Source organism: Bison bison, unplaced genomic scaffold (genome assembly GCF_000754665.1).
Source record: "Bison bison bison isolate TAMUID 2011002044 unplaced genomic scaffold, Bison_UMD1.0 scf7180017864323, whole genome shotgun sequence".
NCBI classification, from domain to species: Eukaryota; Metazoa; Chordata; class Mammalia; order Artiodactyla; family Bovidae; genus Bison; species Bison bison.
This window is the reverse complement of record NW_011494895.1, coordinates 2,412,474-2,437,388: the sequence shown is the minus strand read 5'-3', so window position 1 is coordinate 2,437,388 and position 24,915 is coordinate 2,412,474. Positions and strand designations below refer to the sequence as shown.

General features: G+C 47.7%; 1 protein-coding gene across 1 annotated transcript in view; it reads right to left on the bottom strand.

Moving 5' to 3' along the window:
• The window catches only part of ITIH5 (inter-alpha-trypsin inhibitor heavy chain family, member 5), an 84,733-nt gene that overhangs the window by 11,783 nt on the left and 48,035 nt on the right, over positions 1-24,915 (bottom strand). Inside the window, exons 8-10 of the mRNA XM_010853146.1 lie at positions 9,087-9,255; positions 4,353-4,662; positions 2,977-3,542 (exon numbers count right to left, since the gene is read on the bottom strand). Coding sequence (XP_010851448.1) covers positions 2,977-3,542; positions 4,353-4,662; positions 9,087-9,255 — 1,045 coding nt within the window. The remainder of the gene's footprint in view (positions 1-2,976; positions 3,543-4,352; positions 4,663-9,086; positions 9,256-24,915) is intronic.

Genomic DNA, 24,915 nt, shown 5'->3' with positions numbered 1-24,915 from the left:
TATGATGGTAACTTTTATTTAACTTTTTTTTTTTTTTTTATAAAATAGCACTTTACAACAACCAAAAGGATACAAAAATGTAAAAGAAAAAGATATCATGGCAATCCAGGTCTAGAGCCGTGAGTGTAAACACAATTCACAAAGCAGCAGCAAAAATAAATATTAAAAAATAACCCAAAAGTAAATTACTTTCTGTCAACAAAATAAAATTAATATCTTGTTTCAAGCTGTCTGTATTAACAAGATTATGCTCCTCTGATGCTTGTGTTTCATTGATCTTTGCACCCAGAAAATGAAGATCACAGTATCTGAATGTTTCTAAGTGCTCCCTTCTCTAACTGACCCCTCATAAGCAGGACATGGGCAGAATCAGGTCAACCACACAGGAGAAATGACATCTCAGTCTGGATGCCTGCTTTGGGAGCCTTAAACTGTCACGGACACTCAAAAAAAATCTTAAAATTAAAAAATCATCAGAGCTTTAAACAAAAGGAGGAAATTGTCTGAGTACTAACTGATGCTTCAGGAAAATTTTACATCTAACGAGCCTTTTGCTCAATCAGTTGGTTATTCCTCATCTGTGTTCTTGGCTCTCTGAGTCCTGTGTCGTTTATGAGTTTGCTATCTCCTGAAGCTGCAGAAATTTGGGTTACTAACATCAAATCAAGATGTTACTCAAACCCATTTTCCCTGGATGTGGCACAGATCTTGAGGCATGAACTCACAGCACCATGCAACTTACTTATTCATCCTTTTCACCAGAATGAATATTGTCCTAGGTTTGCCAAGACAAGCTCCACTCTTTCTAAAAACGCAATGTAGCATTTTTCACCTCTACATCAGGCTCTGCACTTTTCGATAAATTTCTAGTTCTGCACTCCTCATGGGAGAGGGTATCTAATATGTGTAGAACCCTCATTCTGTACTTAAGATGCTGCACATTAATCCTTGCAACAGCCCTTCAGGAAAGACACCACTATCTACATTTTACAGGTGAGAGAACAGAAGCTCAGAGAGGTTCAGAAGCCTGCCCCAGGCCACAACTGGCGAGGAGGAGCCACGAACTGAAATGGTCTGGATCCTAAGGTTGTGCTCTCTCCACGACGCCCAGGTGATTCTCAGAGTTTAGAATCTGAGGATCGCGCGAGGCCGGGTTCACGTCAGTTCCCTCACCTCAGGACATGTGAACCTGGCAGGAAGCTAATAAAAACGTCACATATGAAAAGAGTGCTGTTTTCCACAAGCAGATATTACTGAAATATAACCCTTTGCTTTGGTTGAATTACTTTTCCTGCTGTTTTCCCATTCTTTTTTTTTGGCTGCACCTCGAGGCATGTTGGAATCTTAGTTTCCTGATCAGGGATTGAACCTGTGCTCTTCGCATGGAAAGAGGATTTTTAATCACTGGAGCACCAGGGAAGTCCCTCTCGTTCTTGTTTCTACTAATTTCCCCTGAAAAATGGCACTGGGACAGATAATAAAAAATTTCTGTTTCAACTCTGGATTCTCTTATACAGAAGAACTTAATTTCTCCTATATAATTTAAATAATATCTATAATAAAATAAAATTTCATTTATTTCATTGTAAACAAAATCATTAAAATTTTAAAAATACAATTTTAATAAAAACATGAGAAGTAACATTCATAAAATATACAAGACACAGGCTATGATAAACCTAGACAACGTATTAAAAAGCAGACTTCACTTTGTTGAAAAAGGTCTGTATAGTCAAAGCTATTGTTTTTCCAGTAGTCATGTATAGGTGAGAGAGTTGGACCATAAAGAAGGCTGAGTGCCAAAGAACTGATGCTTTCAAATTGTGGTGTTGGAGAAGACTCTTGAGAGTCCCCTGGACAGCAAAGAGATCAAACCAGTCAATCCTAAAGGAAATCAACCCTGAACATTCATTGGAAGGACTGATGCTGAAGCTCCAATACTTTGGCCACCTGATAAGAAGAGCTGACTCATTGGAAAAGACCCTGATGCTGGGAAAGATTGAGGGCAGGAGGAGAAGGCGTGGCAGAGGATGAGATGGTTGGCTGGCATCACCGGCTCAATGAACATGAGTTTGAGCAAACTCTGGGAGATAGTGAAGGACAGGGAAGCCTGGCATGCTGCAGTCTATGGGCTCACAAAGAGCTGGGCACAACTGAGTGACTAAACAATAAAATACAATATATAGTAAAATTTCATTTTATTTTACCTATAAAATTTTATCATATAACTTATTTTTATCTATATAAAATCAAGCATATGCATCAAATTACATAACTGAAGTATTTAAAAATATAGAAAGGTGGGCTTCCCTGGTGGTCCCCTGGATAAAAATTAGACTTGAAATGCAGGGGAAACCGCTTTGAGCCCTGATTGGGAAGGATCCCCCAGGCCGTGGAGCAACTAAGTTCATGTGCTAAACTCCTGAGCCTGTGCTCCAGAGCCCAGGAGCCACAACTACTGAGCCCACGTGTGGCAAGTACTGAAGGCTGTGTGCCCTAGAGCCTGTGCTCCCCAAGAGAAACCACTGCAAACAAGCCTGCAAGCTGCAGCTGGAGAGGAGCCCCCACTCCCCCCAACTAGAGAAAACCCATGTGCAGCAATGGTTTTCTGGGAAAACCCAGAGAAGTTGTGGTGGGAAGACCCACCACAGCCCAAAAAATAAAATAAATAAAATCTTTTAAAAATATATAGAAAGGCACTTAAAAATGAATATTTGTTTACTTGTCTGTTCCTTCCTGTAGGCACTCAATATTGATGATTTATCGATAGACTGACTTTACCTTCTTGAACTCTATAGTGATCCACGGTTTATAACAACACACACACAAGCTAATCCACTGTTGGCTAGGAGCTGCAGGAATAGAACATTGTTTATAAAAATTACGACACAAGAAAATAAAAGAGATGACCTTGGCCTGAAAAAGCAGCCAGAAAGGGCCATGCGGGTCCCCACACTGAGCCCCACATGCGCTCACCTGGCTGCAGGTGTGTGCCCCGCAGGCTCTGCATCACCGTTTCGGGTCCAGTGGCCATGGACGTGCTGGACATGCCGTAAGCGGCCTCTGGGGCCTCTGTCCGCGGTGCTGACTTCAGTGTCATGGATGTGAAAGGGATGAGGAAGTGGTGGTTCACGGCCAGAGCCTGGGCCTCCTGCCTCAGCCGCTCCCTTTCTGGCTCCTCAATGCTCTGCAGCCAGGCACTCAGCAGCTCCTTCAGGGTCAGGTAGCTCCAGAGACGTTCCAGGTGGTTGGGCTCCTCCTGGCCACGCCCCCTGGGCCTGGGGCTCTGTGGGACGTCGATCCCCACCTTCCGGGGCTCCACGGGCACGTCCTTCTTGAGCACCACAAACTTCTTACTGTTGCTGGCCGTGACCTCCACGTGCAGCCGGTCCATTGCCCTGTCCACCAGCTTCCCTGCGATTACGATCTCTGAGCCGTTGAAATAGTTGGGGAACAGTGTCCTGGTGGCACGCTCCACCAAGCTGGGAGGATAATCCACGCGGATGTCGGAGAGGAGTGGGGTCCTGATCTCATCGTAGAACCTGGAGAGGAGGAATGGAGGGGGAGAATCAGGGACTGCCCAGGCGGCAAGCAGGACAGGGCTTAGAGGAAACCATGGGCTGTTGGGGAGGCAGTTCTGATCTTAGAAGCAGCCAAGTCCAACATTCCACCCAGAACATTTCAGACAGGAGGCCAGGCAGCAGAGGCTTGAATACCACTGGTGATGGGGAACTCACTACTCCACAAGCTCCCTCGTCTCTTGTCCACTGCTCTGAGGAGGACCAGGGAGCTTCTGGCAGTAAATCACAATTTTCCTTTCTGCAAGTTCCACCCACTGGTCTCAGTTTTGCTTCTGGAGTAACACAGTGTGAATGAGGGTAATCCACCTTCAGTATTTAGATGCTGGAAGACACTGACCTTCAGACGGGTATAGACACTGCTGCATATTCCATGAATATGCATACCCCTTACCTAGCCTAATCCATCTTAACAAGTCTCCACAGAATATAATTTTAAGAATCCCTAACAGTCCTGCCAATACGTCACGTGGTTTTTCTCATTAAATTCTATCATCCGGCCAGAATCCTCCTGTCACAGGAGAGAAGGCTGAGGCACAGAGGGTCTTAAGGCCTGAAGTCATGAGGCAGGGCCAGAATGTGAACCCAGATCAGCCTGATTTTAAGACGCATAGATCAGATTCGGGGTCCAGCCTCACGTCCAGGCCTCCTGCTGAGCCTGCCCTCCCCACCCCAAGGACACAGGCAGACTTGGGGTCCAGCCTCACGTCCAGGCCTCCCGCTGAGCCTACCCCTGCCCTCCCCTCGCCCTGAGGACACAGGCAGACCACGGACCCGATGAGCTGGGCGCGGGCGTCGTGGTCTTCGTGGACTCGCCGCGTGAGCCCGCAGTTCTCCAGGGACAGCTTCTCCAGCAGCTTGAAGTCCACGTCGGCCCCGATGCCCACGGTGAAGATGCAGACCCGGCCCCGGGTGGCCTCCCGGGTGTTGTTGAGGATCTTGAGGGTGTGGGTCTCCCCGACGGTGGGCTTCCCGTCCGTCAGGAAGACCACGAGGGACACGCTTCGGTCCTCGATGTCGTTGTGGGCCACGTAGTCATTGAGCAGCTGGATGCCCCTCTGCAGGGCCCCGTTGATGTCCGTGCCTGCGGGACACAGAACACGATGCTGGAGGCTCGCTGCCTCCCTCACCTGGACACATCTTCACACCCCTCCCATGCATCTGCAGGGCTGACAGGTGGGGAGAGCAGCCCCCTGCACTGACTCCAGGCCACACAGGCAGCCTAGAAACTCCGCAGATGCACAGGAAAGGTGCAGAGTTATATAACCTCGTCCTGAAGGTGTCTGATGGGCGTCCCAGGTGGCTCAGTGGGTAAAGAATCCGCCTGCACACTCTTTATAATAGCCGGGACACGGAAGCAACCTAGATGTCCATCAGCAGACAAATGGATAAGAAAGCTGTGGTACATATACACCATGGAATATTACTCAGCTATTAAAAAGAATGCATTTGAATCAGTTCTAATGAGGTGGATGAAACTGGAGCCTATTATACAGAGTGAAGTAAGTCAGAAAGAAAAATACCAAGACAGTATATTAACACATATTTATGGAATTTAGAAAGATGGTAATGATGACCCTATACATGAAACAGCAAAGAGACACAGATGTAAAGAACAGACTTTTGGACTCTGTGGGAGAAAGCGAGGGTGGGATGATTTGAGAGAGTGGCACTGAAACATGTATATTATAATATGTGAAACAGATCGCCAGTCCAGGTTCGATGCATGAGACAGGGTGCTCAGGGCCGGTGCACTGAGATTACCCTGACGGGTGGGACGGGGAGGGAGGTGGGAGGGGGGTTCAGGATGGGGAACACATGTACACCCATGGCTGATTCATGTCGGTGTATGGCAAAACCACTACAATGTTGTAGAGTAATTAGCCTCCAATTAAAATTAAAAAAAACAAAAAAAGAATCTGCCTGCAATGCAGGAGACATGGGTTTGATCCCTGATTCAGGAAGATCCCCTAAAGGAGGAAACGGCAACCCACTCCAGTATTCTTGCCTGGAGAACTCCATGGAAAGAGGAGCCTGGTGGGCTACAGTCCACGGGGTCACAGAGCAGGACAAAGACTGAGTGACTGAGCACACATGAGGGTCTCTGATGGTGCCTCAGCTTAGGGGTCTCCATTCCCTTAGCATGGCCGACCTGCACCTCTTTCGGAGAACTGCTTTGCAAAGGCAGGAGGGTGTTGGGTGCAGGGACTTGGAGAAAGAATGCACCCCAGAGGGAAGCAGGGAGCACCGAGTGTGGAGGTGGGAATACGGAGACCTTCGCGGGGATGTCACGTATGGCCTGGGGCTGGAGGACGAGGATTAGAGGACTCACTCATTTTTTTCTTATTGCTGGCATCGCCTTTCTGGCTTCCTGCCTCTTCAGGGTCTCCCCTGTCCACAAGGACCCCACCAAGCGAAGGCTGTCCAGTTTATGCCTCCCACCACCGCTGCCATTTCTAATTCAGACATGCTTGTCACTAGCAGCTCTGATTAAAGTCAGGGGACACTGCCTGCAGCGGGTGCTGGACAGGTTTTTTGCTTGGGGTAAGGTGAGATGGATGGCGTGTGGAAGTTAAATCTCCCAGCCAACACGAAGCTTCTAGATCCTAAGAGTTTCGTTCAACTCTGTTGCAGCTGCTCTATTATTACCAAGAAAAGTCGAGAGTTCTGATAGCAGACATGAACACCCATTTCCTTTTTCTGACCCCAGGGGTTAGTTTTTTAAGTGGTCTTCTTGACAGACCAAATATTTCACTCATTTTCAGTACACAGTTAATGATTTTTAGTAAATGTATAAAGCTGTGTACCCATTACTACCATCCTGCCACCTGACTGGCGTGCTTTTTAATCTCCCTGCAAAATCTACCGTATTTGATTGAACCAGAAAATTTCCCCCATTGCTTCACATCCTCCAGAATTTTTGGCTAAAAATATAGATGTCTGTGACTGTGCAAACGCATCACTAATTCGTTCTAAGATGCACACATGGTCCACACGTAAGGGAAACTTACAGCTGAGACAGCACGCAGCACTTCTCTGGGTTCGGCCGCTTGCCTCTCTGGATGCCTCACCTAGCTTCATTGCCTCTGAAGGTGTGCACGTGGACCAGAACGCAGGTGTTTATTTCCTCTTTGATCCAGAACTTAAGCGATGATGCCAAATCTCTCATTGCACTTTAAAGCCAGGGACAGCCCCAGGCAAAGGATGTGCTTAGCTTTTCTCACGCCAGGCACAGCAGGGCTTGGCATCGAATCTCTGTTAAGCTGAGGCATCTCCTGCACACTTAACAGCGGGGGTGGGCAGCGGGGGCTGGGCCTTCCCCGGCGGTCCACAGGCTAAGACTCCAGGCTCCCAAGGCAGGAGGCCCGCTTAAATCTCTGGTTGGTGAACTAGATCCCACGCCAACACCAAGAGTTGGCATACCACAACTAAACGATGCCTCGTGATGCAAGTAAGTCCTGGTGCAGCCAAATAAAAACAAAAAGTGAAAAAACAACGGGAGAGTTCCCATGGAGCCGCCCCAACCATCCCACTGAGAGCTCCCCCAGGGATATTAAAGGGCCACAGTGCACCAGCAAGAGGGACTATTTGGGTAAAAATGGCCATGTGTGTGTGTGCTTAGTCGCTCAGTTGTGTCCAGCTCTTTGCAAAACCTGCCAGACTGTCCATGGGGATTCTCCAGGCAGGAATGCTGGAGTGGGCTGCCATGCCCTCCTCGGGGGGATCTTCCCAACCCAGGGATCGAACTCAGGTCTCCCACATTGCAGGCGGATCCTTTACCAGCTGAGCTACCAGGGAAGCCCCAAAATGGCCGTATCTGACAGCTAGAGAAGACCTCCTATGTGAGGCCACTGTTCTAAGTACTTTAAATATTTTAACTCATCCTAAAAAAAAAGTCCATTATCCTCATTATACAGATGAAGAAAAGGAGGTAGAGAGAGATTAAATGCCTCATAGCTGGTGGGGCTGGATTTAAATCCAGGCAGTCTGGCTTCAGAAATCCATGCTTATCTCCTGATGAGGAGAGAACACTAATTTTCTGTTCATCTGCAGAGGGTTGGGTTAATGAAATGCTGAGACAAAAAAAAAAAAAAAAGGAAACCAGTGTGGTTTCTAAGATTTAGATTCCAAAAGGGCATAATACGCATTACCTGTTTTCTAAAGCTTTATCCTGCTCTCCCCAGCACACACATAGCATTCTAATAGTAAGCAGCATCTTTAAAATAAACTCCTTTTAATGCATATTCTTTAAGTGGGTGCTGTATGTCAGGAGCTATGCCAAGTTGTTGCTCAGTCGCTAAGTCGTGTCCAGCTCCTTGCAATCCCAGGGACTGCAGCACGCCAGGCTTCCCTGTCCTTCACCATCTCCTGGAGTTTGCTCAGACTCATGTCCTTTGAGTCGGTGATGCCATGCACCATATGATCCTGTCGTCCCCTTCTCCTCCCGCCTTCAATCTTTCCCAGCATCAGGGTCTTTTCCATTGAGTTGGCTCCAGGAACTACAGGCTAAACAAAGATTAAGGGAAGTCTTTTTCCTCAGAGACTTCCCAACTTCCTTCCAAGGATCATCACTAAAATATTAACTCTAAACTTTCATTTCTCGCTTCAACCAGTAAAACAATTCCTAGATCACACTGTTGTGGAAACTGGTAGGAAATCCCATTGTATCCATAAATCAAAATTCCATTCACACAAGATCAAGTTCCAAACAAAGGTCATTTGGGAAACCAGAGCTTTGCCTTGGAGGGAAAATAACCAACATGAGTGATGAGAAACTCAGACGGAAGAGGATGGACAGAACTGGGTGTTTTCTGTCTCCAGATCTCGAAAGCAGAATCACCTGAATCCCCCAGGAGACAGTGTCTCTACGGGCCTCTAGGAAGGATGGTAAAGGTCCAGTCAACATGCCGATACTGAGCTTCGGCCAGGCGCCCACTGTCCTCAGGACGAGTTGACAGCGGGAGTAAGATCTGGGCCCAGGGTTGACGGCACTGATAGCCAGCACAGGTGGTAACACACTGTCCTGAGTCTCAGATCATCTCAGAGCTCTTTCTGGCCTTTCCCCTCACCTGCGCCCTTACCTTGGCACCGCCCCCCAGGCGAGGGTGCAAAGGCTCCACTGCCTTTCCACCTAGAGCATCTCCCCGGCCACCCGTAGTCCAGGAGGACCGACAGCTCAGGGGGGCGGCTCCATCTGCTGCCTTAAGGTTCTCACACTCAAGCACACAAAGCACTGAATCAGCCACTTGGCTTTCACTCCTGGCCCCGAAAATCGGTTTACAAAATGAGCTGCATTGTTTGGGATCCGTGAGATAAACCAGGAAAGGCTCCAAAACCTATTAGGTATTTCCCCTGTAACTTATTTGACCATCTTAGTTCGGTGCCCAGAAAAGGAGAAGCAAGCTCCTGGGGAAAGTGCTCACCTGTTATCTCCTTTCCTGTGATCAGCGTCAGCTTTCAAATCCCTGTATCGTGTCTCAGCAAACAGGCAAAGCAGGACGTACTTACCTCCGCTCGGCGACATGTGGTGGATGTAGACTTTGCCATCTCTGATGCTATTGGGAGTAACTGACACCAAATGGTCCTTCCACACTTTGATCCGGTTGGAAAACCCAATGATATTGAAATGGTCCTGGGGTCGCAGGTCATGCAGAATTGTGAAAAGGGCATCCTTGGTCTAGGCAAACACAAAAGCAAGGCCAGTCATGTCCCATTGCATGAGTCTACACATCCCCTGGCTTGGAAACTGCACGCTGGGGACAATCCCAGGGTTATAATGGAGTGCCTGCTCTGTAAAGGGACTTGGATAAATGTCAAGGAACTTTATCACCTCAGTTCAGTTCAGTTCAGTTCAGTCCTCAGTCATGTCCGACTCTTTGCGACCCCATGAATCGCAGCACGCCAGGCCTCCCTGTCCATCACCAACTCCCGGAGTTCACTCAGACTCACGTCCATCGAGTCAGTGATGCCATCCAGCCATCTCATCCTCTGTCGTCCCCTTCTCCTCCTGCCCCCAATCCCTCCCAGCGTCAGAGTCTTTTCCAATGAGTCAACTCTTCGCATGAGGTGGCCAAAGTACTGGAGTTTCAGCTTTAGCATCATTCCTTCCAAAGAAATCCCAGGGCTGATGTCCTTCAGAATGGACTGGTTGGATCTCCTTGCAGTCCAGTGGCTCAGTGGGAAAGAATTTGCCTGCAGTGCAGGAGATTTGAGTTTGATCCCTGGATTGGGAAGATCTCCTGGAGGAAGAAATGGCAACCCACTCCAGTATTCTTGCCTCGAGAATCCCATGGACAGAGGAGCCTGGCGTGCTACGATTCATTGGGTCACAAATGAGTCGGCCAAGACTGAGCAACTAAACAACAACGTGTTTTACAACTTTATATAAAACACGAATGTTTTTCATATACGAAATGTCCTGTCTGCTCTGATCCACATACATCAAGCCTTAAGCCTCTGGAACTTCACGACTGCTGTTCTCGAGACCTGGGGTGTTCTTCCCTGCTGCCTTATGCCCCTGTTTCATCTGACAAGTCCTTAGTCATTCTTCAAAACCCAGCTAATGCGCTATATTCTGTTTTGAAACATTTTCTGGCTCCTCTAAAGAGAGTGGACCTTCTGCCCTCTAGGCTAGCAGTGCCCTCAACGTACTTATAGAGTAAGTGCGTCCCCGTCTCGACTGTAGTCCACTCCATGTCTCTTTCCCTTCCTCCAGTGAAGGCAGGTTCCATCTATTATTTTTTTTTGGTTGTGCTGGGTCTTCGTTGAGGTGTGCAGGCTCTCCAGTTGTAGCATGCAGGCTTAGTCACAGAGAGGCATGTGGGATCTTAGTTCCCTGGCCAGGGATTGAACATGTGCCCCCTGCATTGGCAGGTGGACTCTTACCACTGGACCACCAGGGACGTCCCTCCATCTATTTTCTTATCACCCAGGGCAGAGAACTCCTGACACACCCTAGAGAGAAGTTCAGAAGATGAAAGAACACAAGGACGATTCGTGAATGACAGAGGAAGGGTGCGAATCAGAACTACCGCTGGATTTTAAGAGAGAACGAAGCACCGTGGGCTGCAGTGACGTGAGAAGGCGTTTCAGAGAACAGAGGGGATCTGAGGAAGAGGCCCGAAGGACCTGGGTAACTTGAAATACAAGGGAGGACATCCTGGAAAGAAGCCAAGAAGGTCATATGTTACCACATGTAACATAGATCGCCAGTGGGAATTTGTTGTATCCAACACAGGGAACCCAAAGCCAGTCCCCTGGGACAATCAAGAGGGGTGGGATGGGGTGGGAGGTGGGCTCTAGAGGGAGGGGACATGCCTCTGGCCTATCCATGTGGATGCACAGCAGAAACCATCACAATATTGCAATCACCCTCCGATCAAAAACAAAATACAATTTAAATAAATATTTAAAAAAATTACACTGCACATCTTAAACCTACAGTGCTGTATATCAACTGTACCTCAGTACAACTCGGGGGAAAGCAAGTGACCAAAAAAAAGACACAACAGCCCCCTTCTCTGAGATCCTCTTTCACGTGGCACACACACACTTTTCTGGCACTCATGACATGGCAGTGTCGTCATTTCTTCCAGCCTTTGCCCTTGCCAGGACCTCTGCATCTGCCGTTCCCTTGATGGATGCTCTGTCCCACAGTAGGCGTGCCTGCTGCCCCCTCCTCGTCCTTCCGTCCTGGGTTCACTCGCTCCTCTGTCCTTTCAAGCCGGCACCCCGACCCCTGCCTTCCCAGCGTCGATAGAGAGAATGTGATGACATATTTGTGCATTCACTGGACGGTCCAACTCAGCCCCACGTCTCTGAAAAAGCTCTGCAGGAGCTTTTTCTGTTCCGTCACTCTTGGGTCATACCCAGCTAAGCCTGCCCGCGTGGCAGATTCTTGAAACAGGCTTGCAGATAAAAGTGAGTGCTGGGAAGACTGTCCATCTGTGACACCAGACTCCTCAAAACAGCTGCCCCCTTGTTTCCTCCCTGCCCTCCCAACACAACAGTTGGCACATTGTGGGCTGTCAGTAAATAGCTGCTGAATGAGTAATTGAGAGAAAAAGAGGGAGAGAGAGGGAGAATTCTACTGAGTGAATACAAAGGGAGGAGGAGAGACACAGCCCCCATCCCTGAGAAGCTAAGACAGAACATTGAGAAGGGTGATGTGCAGGAAACACAGCTGAAGGACGGACAGCATTAAAGCAAGAATGAATAGATCAGATCGCGACAATAAACAGATGTGGGTGGAGGGCCCTGAGTGCGTCGCTGACGGAACTCCAGGAAGCTGGCCCCACCTTGACCCCTCACCCTTCCAGCCGCTCAGAGCCAGCACGACCCCAGTGTGAGCAAAGATGAGCTCAGCATCGTTCCCCATCCGAGAGGCTGGACCTCTGGGAAGCCTGAAGGTCCACAGCTGGGTGGTGACAGACAGGACCCGCAAGCCGAGGCAGTCCCTGGGACGGTACAGTTGGGGGCCCGCTGCTAAGGCAGCCACTAGGATATGTTCCCGCTGCTGGGGCTCAGAGCTGGCAGGGCCCCCCAGGGTGCAGGCTGGGGCCTGGGGAATCTCCTCAGAAGGCTGCTGTTTGTTTAGTGGCTGGCATCCCTAGGGATCCTTAAATAGCGAGCTCAAGCCCTCAAGAGGGGCTGGCCTGGCTTCTTGGCTGCTGTTTTCCCGCATTGTAAAGGATTCTCTGCTTTAGGAGCAGTCCTTAAGTCTCTCCACCCTCCTCCCCTGAGCTCAGCAATGAAGGGCTTCTGATGACCTTGTAAGGGCACAGCTCTGACTTGTCCTCAGGAACACTGGGGCAGGCAGACCTGCTGGCTCCGGGGAGTTCCACTTTCAGTTGCCTCGGGACCTTTGCGCTGGTCTCTGCGTCCTTATTCCAAGGGGCGGGGGCGGACACTGCCTGGAGCCACCACCACTCATTAACCCTTCCTGAGCTCCGACCGGCGAGGTCTGGGGTGCTCTGCGTTCTGCAGAAGGCTGAACAGGCAGGAGGAAGGTGGTTGCCCAGATAGAAGAGGGAATGTGAGGTGGCTTCAGCTGGTGTTTCTGCACCCTGTGTTTATATGCTGAAGACAGACAGAAACCTGGGCAGGCTTTTCCCAAGAGTATACCCTAGAGACCAAGGTAAGCATATTCTAGAAAGATCAGAAAGGAAAGGAAAGGAAAGTGAAGTTGTTCAGTCGTGTCCGACTCTTTGCGACCCCATAGACTGTAGCCTATCAGGCTCCTCCATCCATGGGATTTTCCAGGCAAGAATGCTGGAGTGGATTGCCATTTCCTTCTCCAGGGGATCTTCCCGATCCAGAAATCGAACCCAGGTCTCCTGCATTGCAGGCAGATGCTTTACCATCTGAGCCACCAGGGAAGCCTCAAGAATGATCAGAGGAAGCCCAGAAAGATAAGAATGCAAGCTGGTTCAAAGGCCTGAGCTACCCTGGAGGCACTGACTGGTCATATCCACTCCTTGGTGACCCCAAAGGGCACTCGGCAAACACCAGCCTCTACACGTCACCAGAAGGGCTCCTTACGATGTTCCAAGTTGTGTCTGAACTGAAGGGAGATACGAAAGGCACACAAATACAATGGAGAGAGGGAAAGGAAATACTTCTCATTATTCAGACAGTAAAGAAGCACCCTGGCCTGCACGAAGCATTCAGACAAGATTCCCTTTAATCTGAGCCTCGTAGAAACAAAGAGAATCGGGATGACTGGCTCCTTGAAACAGCTCGCTAGTGAGGAATCCTTCTGCTTGTAGGTATGTCCCTCGGGTTGAAAGGAGGGGGGAAAGTATTTCCTCTGAAAACAATGTCTTAGAAGTTAATTCCAGCTCTGCCTCTGGTTTATTATTAAGTAAGCCTTTTCATCTCTGTCCACTTAAGTTCTTTTAGGAGCAAGGAGAATGTAAATAAATAAAAAGGAGCTCGCGGTTTCAGATTCTCTGTTCATCCAACTTGGCTGGCGATGGTCCCTCTTGGTCTAGTGGGTCTTCAGGAAAAGGAACTGTGCAACCTTCCCTGGTGGTGTCTGTCAGGAAAGGGGCAGGGCTGGGCCCCGGGATGTGCAGCCCCTTTTACACGCTTACTGTCTCCCTGTTAGGGCTGCTCCCAGGGCGGGGAGTTTCTGGGAACTGCTCTGTCTGGCGGGCTCAGAGCCCCTGTGTTAAGCCAGCCTAGAGACAAGATGGACCTTCCTTTCCCTTCCCTACAAAACTGAGCCCGAGCAGCTGCAGGCTCTTGGCTCAGCCCTCGAGGGGGTGAGTGTTCCAGCTACACACGTTTTGAATCACTCACTCTGAGACGTTCCCCAAGGAGAGAAGACCATTAGGGTGACCCATCAGTGGAGCCCACGGAAAACCCAGCTGCCCACCCACTCCATCGGGGTACCCGCTGACTCTCCTCAAATCTTTCTGTGTCCCTGCGGAACCGCCCACACCAGGAACCAAATCTGACACAAAAGGTTTTTGTACCCCAGTCCCTGAGTGGTTACGAGCCCATGACATCATAGAGGAAATCCAAGGTCAAGGGTCTTAGACACCAGATATGCCAAGCTTTCAGCAGAACGGCCCTGCTGTACTCCGAAGCAGTCCTCTCGCTCACCCCATTCTAAAATGTTTGCTGAGGAGCTGACATTTTCCCTTTCCACACATTCCTTCTGGATGAACCCAAGAGAAAATCCTCTGTGAGTCGTCTCATCAAAAGCAAAAGAAAGCTAAGAACTTCTAAAAGTCTGGCTCGAGCCACGACAGAGAATTGTGCTCAACAGAGAAGTACCCTAGAACCCCCTAAGTTTCTGAGAGGTAATACCAGGAAGGGGACATACACCCATTGGCAACTGGACACAAGTGGGCCTTCTCCCTTCGCAGGTGGGTGGAGATAAGGGACCCAGGTGGGGACCAGAAAGAGATGTGTGACTGTCCTCCTGTGCAGTGCAGTCCCTCTTGTGGCCAGCAGGGGGAGCGCTCCATCCCCAGGACTGGCAATGGAGTCCCGCTACTGGAAGGACAGACAAGAGTCAGTGATCCCATCAAATTTTGCAATGTCAGGCCCTCCCTGCAACCTCAAACTACCTGTCTAAGCCGTCACTGAGAAGGATGGAGATGTCCAGCACCTCGGCGTCTCTCTGCACCCTCCACAGACATCCACCCACGTCACCCTGCAGTCACCGTCATGGCTAAAACCAGGGCAGCCATACTGAGCCAGCCAGTTGCTGCGGGGCCCTGGGCACCGATGACGCTTCAGTGGGAGTCTTCCAAGACTGGCATTTCAAGGGCACAAGCATGGATTCCATAAAAGGCAGCGTAACCATACTTGGACATGCTACAGGCCTTTCAATGGTTTGAAGTTTTTTGAAATCATATCCAGACTGACCCACCAAGTAATTTTTTTTAAATCCCATCTTTACCAGCAAGGCAATAAATTGAGTGAGAAAGACCATTTCTCCATAATATATTCGTGTCCATATCATTATGTGTTCCAGAAAAATCTAGCAACAGATTGGTTTCAGAGAAGAACCTCAAACATTAAAAAACATCACCCTAGTGATGACAAAGTAAGCACAGTCCAAGAGGTTATAAGGACTCATAAAGGAAAACACTGATTACACAAAGCCTGGTGCCTTGCTGTCGCCTGTGTCGTGACTCCCAAAGTGAAACACATTATATAATTTACATTAAAAATAAAAAGTGAAACCTGTAATACAAGAAACATAAAACGTCAAAAGGTGTCTATGACCAATACAAGGAACTGGTTGAAAAAAAACAAAAACTATTTTTCTACTGGCCAAAGTATTCTTTTTAGAGAAAGAGCAGAAATTCAGAAGCTTTCTTTGCATCATTGGAAAATTGGGGCTAGAAGTCATCAGATCTTCCAATATTTTAAAACAGTTTGCATGCACCCTTATGGAAGAAAGCGAAGAAGAACTAAAGAGCCTCTTGATGAAAGTGAAAGAGGAGAGTGAAAAAGCTGACTTAAAACTCAACATTCAAAAAACTAAGATCGTGGTATCCCATCCCATCACTTCCTGGCAAATTGGGGAAACAATGGAAACCGTAACAGATTTTATTTTGGGGGGCTCCAAAATCACTGTAGATTGTGACTGCAGCCATGAAATTAAAAGACACTTGCTTCATGAAAGAAAAGTTATGACCAACCTAGACAGCATATTAAAAAGCAGAGACACTACTTTGCCAACAAAGGTCCATCTAGTCAAAGCTATGGTTTTTCCAGTAGTCATTTATGGATGTGAGAGTTGGACTATAAAGAAAGCTGAGTGCCAAAGAATTGATGCTTTTGAACTGTAGTGTTGAAGACTCTTGAGAATCCCTTGGACTGCAAGGAGATCAAACCAGTCCATCCTAAAGGAAATCAGTCCTGAATATTCATTGGAAGGACTGATGCTGAAGCTGAAACTTCAATACTTTGGCTACCTGATTCGACAAACTGACTCCTTAGAAAAGACCCTAATGCTGGGAAAGATTGACGATGGGAGGAGAAGGGGAAGACAGAGGATGAGATGATTGGATTGCTGGATGTCCACCGACTCTATGGACATGAGTTTGAGCAGGCTCTGGGAGTTGGTGATGGACAGGGAAGCCTGGCATGCAAAGAGTCGGACACAACTGAGCGACTGTGAAATGAACTGGGCATGTGTGTGTGTGCTAAGTTGCTTCAGTTGTGTCCAACTGTTTGTGATCCCATGGACTGCTGCCTACCAGGCTCCTCTGTCCATGGGATTTTCCAGGCAAGAGTACTGGAGTGGGGTGCCATTGCCTTCTCCGTTAGGACTGGTTCTAAAAGAGAATAATTTCTAACTAAATTCTGGCTAAATAAAAAAGTCTGAATATATTTAGATGTTACAGCATCTTTTGCAATATAAACATAACTATACTTTATTAGTCTGTATTTGGATTAATGTTATTCTAACTTGAGAAGCAAAGTCTCTCTCATATGAAGGCTCTGGTTATTGTTACAATCCATCACCAAATGTTTTGACTTTGCTCTGACAAATGTACCAAGTATTTACCTAATAATGTCATGGTACATGTTTGTAAAAAGTTCTTTGCCAACAATATTTCTTTGATTCTTTATCATGTATTAAGGACATCGATTTCTCTTGCTTGATGTAGAAATAACTCAAGACTTGAAACAGATGATATTTTCCACTTCTCTTCACATGGGAGGTTTGCAGTTATCAGGATCTGCTCACAAGGCTGATGCCAAATCTCTTATTCTGGGAAAGAACTTAGTCTCACCACCTGCATCCAGGTGGTCATGGGCTACAGATAGTCATCCCCAGGTGCGGCTTCCTGCTCAAACAGTCAGTGCACAAGAGGATGCTGATCAAGACAAGGTTCCCCCAGGTCACAGACGCTTGCAGCTGGCGTGCTTCGCCTGCGTGCTCACACGCTGCTGCCTGACAGCATGGAGCTTGGTCCCCAGTGCTGTCCAGGGTCTGAAATCTACATCGCCTAACTGCATGCCTGGATTCTGGAGCCCTGCCCGTTTCAGTCTACAGATTTTTGGGGTATCTGACTCTCTTACCGCCCCTCGCCCCATTCAACTTTCCCTTATATGTGAGTTCTCGTGACTCCTGTGTTCCTGGCAGAGGTCCACCTAGGCTACTCATTGCAAACCCCCAGGGATGTGCCTTGACGAACATAAAGGACAAGACACAAAGATTTGGGGAGGCTCTGAACGAGCCACGGTCAGAGTGAAACAATGGAATGGTTACGGAAGAACAACACACGGCACTTCAGCATGGGAGGATCATACATACAGGGAAAGAGAGGGGCTTCCTTGGCGGTCTGGAGGCTAGGGGTCCACCTCTAACCTGCTTATTATAAAAATATTAAAAATATATTCTCCTGCTTTCACTGCAGGAGACACAGGTTCGTTCCCTACTAAGATCCCGCATGCTGAAGGGTGGCCAAAACAAGAATGTTCTCGGTCTCCCTTCTTGCCCCATCCATTGAATTAATTTCGGAAAGACTCACTCACTCTCCCCTCCCCTAGGAAGCCCTGGTTGCCCCTGCTCCACCCTGAGAAATCTGACCAGCACCCCGGTTACTCTGTGACCGGATCCTACATTCACGTCTATCCCAGGGAGCACCTTGCATACAGTTTTCTCCATGACTTTTTCTTTTTCTCTGGACCGCTTGGGAAAAAAGGCTCTGTCTTGTTCATCTTTGCATCCCCCCGCCTTGTACCTCTCCCACAGTACATAATCAACGTGATGTTCAACTTTGGAGAATTGAAGTCTGGAGTCAAAGCCAGGATGCCAGCCTGGGGGAGCGTGGGGTCCTAAGCAAGAGAGCGAGGTGGCTGTTACGTCAGGCCCAGGCAGCTCTTAGGAACTGCACCCTCTTTGCAGCTTCCAGCAGCCACCAGATGCAATCCAACAATAACAACACTCGCAGGCACTCTGATAACCACTTCCACATTTCTCATCTCATTCAATCCTCTTCGACCGACAGAGGTTATCTCATTTTGACTTGTAGCATATACTTCTAGCCCTTTAGAGAGAAAGTTGGCTGACGGCAATGCCCACTGGAGAAACTTACGGGCAAGGTCAGGACACCAGGAAGGGCAAGTAAGGCTCTTGGTTATGGGATGACCATGCTTCCTGATGCCATCTGCCAGGCCTGCACTCTGAACAGACAATGCAAGAGAACTCAAAGCTCTGTATTGTTCCTTTTTCCTTCCCACAATAACCACACAGTACCTTCATTTAGAGATCCTCAAAACTCATTTTTATTTTTAACTGCGCTGGGTTCGCTGCTGTGCATGGGCTTTCTCTAGTTGCAGGCAGAGGGGGCTACTCTCTACTTGAGATGCACAGGCTTCTCACTGCTATGGCTTCTCTTGTTGCAGAGCACAGGCTCTAGAGGTTGGCTCAATAGTTGTGGCTCATGGGCTTAGTTGCTCCACAAATGTGGGTTCTTCCCCAACCAGGGATTGAACCCATGTCCCCTACATTGGCAGGCAGATTCTTTACCACTGAGCCACCAGGGAAGTGCCCCTCAAAAGTTTTTAAACATGACCTCATTTGGCTCAATCTTCACTGTTTCAACATTTTTAAAAAATGTGCTTAGTTGCTCAGTCTTGTCCAACTCTTTGTGATCCATGGACTGTAGCCTACCAGGCTCCTTTATCCATGGGGATTCTCCAAGTCAGAATACTGGAGTGGATAGCTGTCCCCTTCTCCAGGGGATCTTCCCAACCCAGGGCTCGAACCCAGGTCTCCCGCATTGCAGGCAGATTCTTTACCAGCTGAGCCACAAGGGAAGCCCAAGAATATTGGAGTGGATAGCTGTTCCCTTCTCCAGGAGATCTTCCCAACCCAGGAATTGAACCAGGGTCTCCTACATTGCAGGTGGATTCTTTACCAGCTGCCAGGGAAGCCCTTTTTAAAAATGGGTACCTCCAATTTTTTTAACATTTTCTTTATGATTTTGTTGAAGAGCAAAATTTTTTTTGGAAACAAGAAGTCCAAGTTTTCATGAGTGGCCCAGGGTAAAAATATTTTGCCCTTTATCCATCATTTATTTTCTCATTTTTCTGAGTTTGAGCCAAAAGACACCAGATTTCCCTGCTGCCTTCTGTCCATGGCCCCAAGGCCCAGACTTCTGTTTTGCAATATATTTCTAAGTCACATGCTTTCTAGAGGTACTGTTTGGACAAGGGCAGCTCAGGGGATGAGAATAAATAGTATTTATAAACTGAAACAGTATTTCTAGCCAGCACCAATTAGCCGTCACTATAGCCAGGAGTCCACCAGCCACGGCCTGGGGGCCAAATCCAGGCTGCTCTCTGTTTTTAATAAGTGTTGTTTTATGGGAACAGGACACACCCATGTCTTTGCACGTTGCAGCAGCTGCCTTTGTGCTACAACAGCAGGGTTGAGTCATCACGACAGGCTGCAAAGCTTAACATTCACTGACCTGTCATTTTTTAGAAAATGTTTGCTGACCCCTGTCCTGGAAAACTGGAAAGAGGGAAGCTGGACACTGTGTTAGGAACTGAAGCTATGCTTTCAGAGGCAGGAGGATCCAAACCTTATATTGTCCATTTTTCATCTGCAAGACAGCCACACAGTGCCTGCTCCTGAGACTCTACAAGTTTCTTAGACGAGATCTCCTCTGGCGCGTGTGCTTGCCTCCCTCCTTTGTGCCGCCCCGCCTGCATTTGTGCAGGGAGTTCTCTCTTCCAACCGTGTCACCGGCAGTGCGCAGCATTCAAGAGATCTCCTCACTTGGCATAAGAACAGGTACTATAGGGACTTCCCTGGTGGTCCAGTGGCTACGACTCTGTGCTCCCAATGCAGGGGGCTCGAGTTTGATCCCTGGTCAGGGAACTAGGCCCCACATGCCTCAACTAAGAGTTCGCATGCTGCAACTAAAGATCCCATGTGCCACAACTAAGATTCAGCACAGCCAAATCAACAAATAAAAGCAACAGGTACTATAAATAAAATAATCAATAAGGACAGGGAACTACACTCAGTATTTTGTAATAACCTTAAAGGCAAAAGAATCTGAGGAAAAATAAATATATATGTGTATATGTGTATTTGTGCATGCACGTGTGCTCAGTAGCTCAGTCATGTCCAACTCTTTGCAACCCCATGGGTTGTAGTTCACCAGGCTCCTCTGTCCATGGGATTCTCCAGGCAAGAATACTGGAGTGGGTTGCCATTCCCTTCTCCAGTGTATGTGTGAGTGTAACTGAATTAATTTGCTGTACACCTGAAACTAACACAACATTGCAAATGAACTATAATTTATAAAAAGAAGAAAGGAAGAGAACAGGTAAAGCTTAAAAGCTTGAGAGCTGGTCTGAGGTTATATCTGATGATGCAGTGAAGAATGTTTGGTGAAGAGCTTCAGAGTGGGGTGGACTGAGCTCGACTCCAAACTTTTCTACTTGAAACTTGATGTATTTTGGTGCACTATTATCACTGCAGATAGTGACTGCAGCCATGAAATTAAAAGACACTTACTTCTTGGAAGGAAAGTTATGACCAACCTAGACAGCATATTCAAACGCAGAGACATTACTTTGCCAACAAAGGTCCGTCTAGTCAGGGCTATGGCTTTTCCTGTGGTCATGTATGGATGTGAGAGTTGGACTGTGAAGAAGACTGAGTGCCGAAGAATTGATGCTTTTGAACTGTGGTGTTGGAGAAGACTCTTGAGAGTCCCTTGGACTGCACGGAGATCCAACCAGTCCATTCTGAAGGAGATCAGTCCTGGGATTTCTTTGGAGGGAATGATGCTGAAGCTGAAACTCCAGTACTTTGGCCACCTCATGTGAAGAGTTGACTCATTGGAAAAGACTCTGATACTGGGAGGGATTGGGGGCAGGAGGAGAAGGGGATGACAGAGGATGAGATGGCTGGATGGCATCACTGACTCAATGGATGTGAGTCTGAGTGAACTCCAGGAGTTTGTGATGGACAGGGAGGCTTGGAGTGCTGCAATTCATGGGGTCGCAAAGAGTCGGACACGACTGAGCGACTGAACTGAACTGATTATCATCTTCCTGCCCCTCATCATCTCATCTATGAAGCAGGGATAACCATGACTATTCCGCTGGCTGGCAGCTGAAATGAACAGATTTGTATGCAAAATCCTTAGAGTGCTGGGTATGTGCTGGTCACTCAGGGGCTAAAGCTACTGTGCCTTTAAAAAGTTACAGTTCATAATTTATGGGCTCGTGGGTTTTTCGGCAAAAATCATTACCAGGTACAGTGCTAGGAGCTAGAAATGTGTACTTTAATGATCAAAACCAAGATGGTTCCCAAATTCATGGAGCTCATGGACTACTTGCCTGTAAGGTTACACATAAAATGTTCAAATAGCATTTGGAAGCCCAATTTTGCACAGAGAAGAAGAAAGTGAGGTTTTGGAGGGTGAAGTAAGCCCATGAAGGAAGTGCAAATGAAATTCAGATGCTGGTTCTCCAATCCACTAGCTTACATTTGCCCTCATTTTACTTTGAGAATTACAGATAAGAAACACTGTGCTTGTCCTGGGAGTTTGGGGTTGGTAGATGCAGACTATTACATTGAGAAGGGATAAACACACGGTCCTACTGTGTAGCACAGGGAGCTATCGTCAATATCCTGTGATAAGCCATGATGGAAAAGAGTATAAGAAACGTCTACATGTGTATAACTGAGTTGCTTTGCGGTAGAGCAGAGATGGGCACAACATTGTAAACCAACTATGCTTCAATAAAAAAAGAACCCCTATGCTTGTTCTTTACCCTCTAAACTGTTGACTACATTAAGCAGAAAAAGGATGACAAGCTTCCAAAGCCACACTGGAGTCGAGGATTGGCACAGAATGGCACCGATTACAGGAATAAACCTGGGAACAGGTCCGCAGAAAGTTGCATCGTGAAAGACATCTGGAAACTGATATATTAGCCACTGCTTGGTCACCAAGGCGGGTCCCTTAGCCAACGGCAAATGTGAGGGCAAAAGTGATAGAAATTATACTGAACGTCCCAAGTGCTCAGTTCCGTCCGCCTCTTTGCAACCCTGTGGACTGTAGCCCACCAGGCTCCTCTGTCCATGGGATTTCCCAGGCAAGAATACTGGAGTGGGTTGTCATTTCCTACCCCAGGGGATCTTCCCAATCCAGCGACTGAAGCTGCATCTCTTGTGTCTCCTGTATTACAGGTGGATTCTTTACCTGCTGAGCCACTGGGGAAATTATATAGATTAGGGGAAAGAAAGGAAAGAATGTATAGACCTTGTCAATGGAAACTGTATTTAATAGACATCTATTAGCTGTAAGAAATTTCAATAACCTCAGATATGCAGATGATACCCCCCTCCTCAATGGCAGAAAACAAAGAAGAAATAAAGTGCCTCTTGATGAATGTGAAAGAGGAGAGTGAAAAAGTTAGCTTAAAACTCAACATTCAAAAAACTAAGGTCATGGCATCCGGTTCCATCACTTCATGGCAAATAGATGGGGAAAAAAAGGAAACAGTGACAGATTTTATTTTCTTGGGCTGATGGTGACTGAAGCCATGAAATTAAAAGACACTTGTTCCTTGGAAGAAAACCTATGACAAACCTGGGCAGCGTATTAAAAAGCAGAGACATCACTTAAAGGTCCATCTAGTCAAAGCTATGGTTTTCCAGTACTCATGTATGGATGTGAGAGTTGGACCATAAAGAAGGCTGAGAGCCAAAAAATTGATGCTTTCAAATTGTAGCACTGGAGAAGACTCTTGAGAGTCCCTTGGACTCAAGATCAAACCAGTCAATCCTAAAGGAAATCAACCCTGAATATTCATTGGAAGGACTGATTCTGAAGGTGAAGTTTCAATACTTTGGTCACCTGATGCAAAGAACTGAGTCACTGGAAAAGACCCTGATGCTGGGAAAGATTGAAGGCGGGAGGAGAAGGGGATGACAGGATGAGACGGTTGGATGGCATCACCCACTCGATGGACATGAGTTTGAGCAAGCTCTGGGAGTGGGTGATGGACAGGGAGGCCTGGTGTGCTGCAGCCCATGGGGTCACAGAGAGTCAGAAGTGACTGAGAGACTGAACAACGAGCCTTCAAACTCCCAAGCACACGTATGTTTGCTTGTGTCAGTGTCTTTAGCAGGCAACTAGAAAGAATCAAAAAAGATTTACCCTGCTCACCGTTTTTTTGTTTCTCTTCAGACCTCCTGTCTCACTAAGTTTTACAAACTCAAGCTGGGAGGCAGAAACCCTGCCTGACTCAGCAGAAGAGCACGTGGAGAGAACATGGAGCTGACCCCGGCATCAACGGCTGCAGTGTATGCTGAAGCTGCCCCCAGGCTTCTAGGCTCACACTCCTACCAGGATCAGGACAGAACCGGAAGATGCCAAATGCACACAGCTTTGGTTGCTCCAGGTTACTGATAGACCCTTGAGTAAGAACACATTTTCAGGGGACTTCCCAGATAGTCCAGTGGTAAAGAATCTGCCTTCCATTGTAGGGGACGCTGGTTCAATCCCTGTTCGGGGAACTAAGATCCCACATGCCATGGGGCAACTAACCAAGACCTGATGCAACCAAATAAATTTTTTTAAAAATTGAAAAAAAAAAAAAAGAACACATTTTCAACTCAAATGATCCTTACAATTCCTTACAGATCAATTGTTCAAGTACTTACTCAGTAGCAACTATGTGCCTGAGATTGTGATAATTACAGTGAAACATCTCAGGCCCACCAAAGATGAAGGGAGCCAAGAACATTTGGATAAGAATGCAAGAAAGACGCTTCATGGTCTTCACAGCATTCAAGGGACCCATTCCAAATGTCTGGTGTTGCCAAGCCTGTAGACACATCACGAAAGCCCTTTGCTTGGGGCAAATTTTCCTCTTCCAGGGAATGTGATACTGTGTACAGACTCCACTCAGAGCCAGCTAAGCTGCTCACTCAGGGCTGTGGCCTTAGAGAAGCTGAGAGCTGCTCAAAGACTCAATGGTTTTCAAAACCACTTAAGGTAGCCACAGGCTTTAGAAATTTCCTGGAGGCTTCTGACATGTGTTTGCTGGTCTAGGGTGGTTCTCCCTGGAAAGAGGCCATGTTGTGGTTTAAAAGCCAGCAAGAGTGCAGGCCAGATGCTCAGTGCCTCGCAAGGAATGGAGTTTCCTACCCCAGAATGAAGCCCCACTGCAGTGTTCTTGCCTGGAAAATGCCATGGACAGAGGAGCCTGGTAGGCTACAGTCCCCTGGGTCACAGAGTCAGACACAACTTAGTGACGAAACAACGACGAATCCAAGAACGAAGTGGGAGGGGAGGATAACAAACAGGGTGACATCTATCCTTGCTCTGCTCTTGGCAAGGAAATCCCTCCTCCTGAGATGCAGCCTCTGCCATGGAGTCTTGAAACATCAAGGCATTGACCTTGTAGGCACCTGCACGCCTTTGACTGCCCACGAGGATAGTGCTTCATCACTGTGTTACTCGCTCTGAGACTCCACAGTATCTTGGTTTGATTCATGGCCTTCAGGGTCAGACCTGGCTTGAAAGCCTGGACCTGCCATGTACCAGCTGTGTTATCTGCCCCTGCAAAGCCCCAGTCTCTCCATCAGTAAAATGGGGATGACAACCAAATTATTATAAAGATAAAACATCCCTTAATTCAACAATCCATGTAATACCCTTAGTGAAATGCCTCAGCATACTGAAGATGCTCTAGGGACTTCCCTGGTGGTTCAGTGGAGAAGCATCTGCCTGCCAGTGCAAGGGACACAGCTGTCGTCCCTGCTCCGGGAAGACAGAACATGCTGCAGAGCAACGAAGACCACGGGCCACAACTGCTGAGCCTG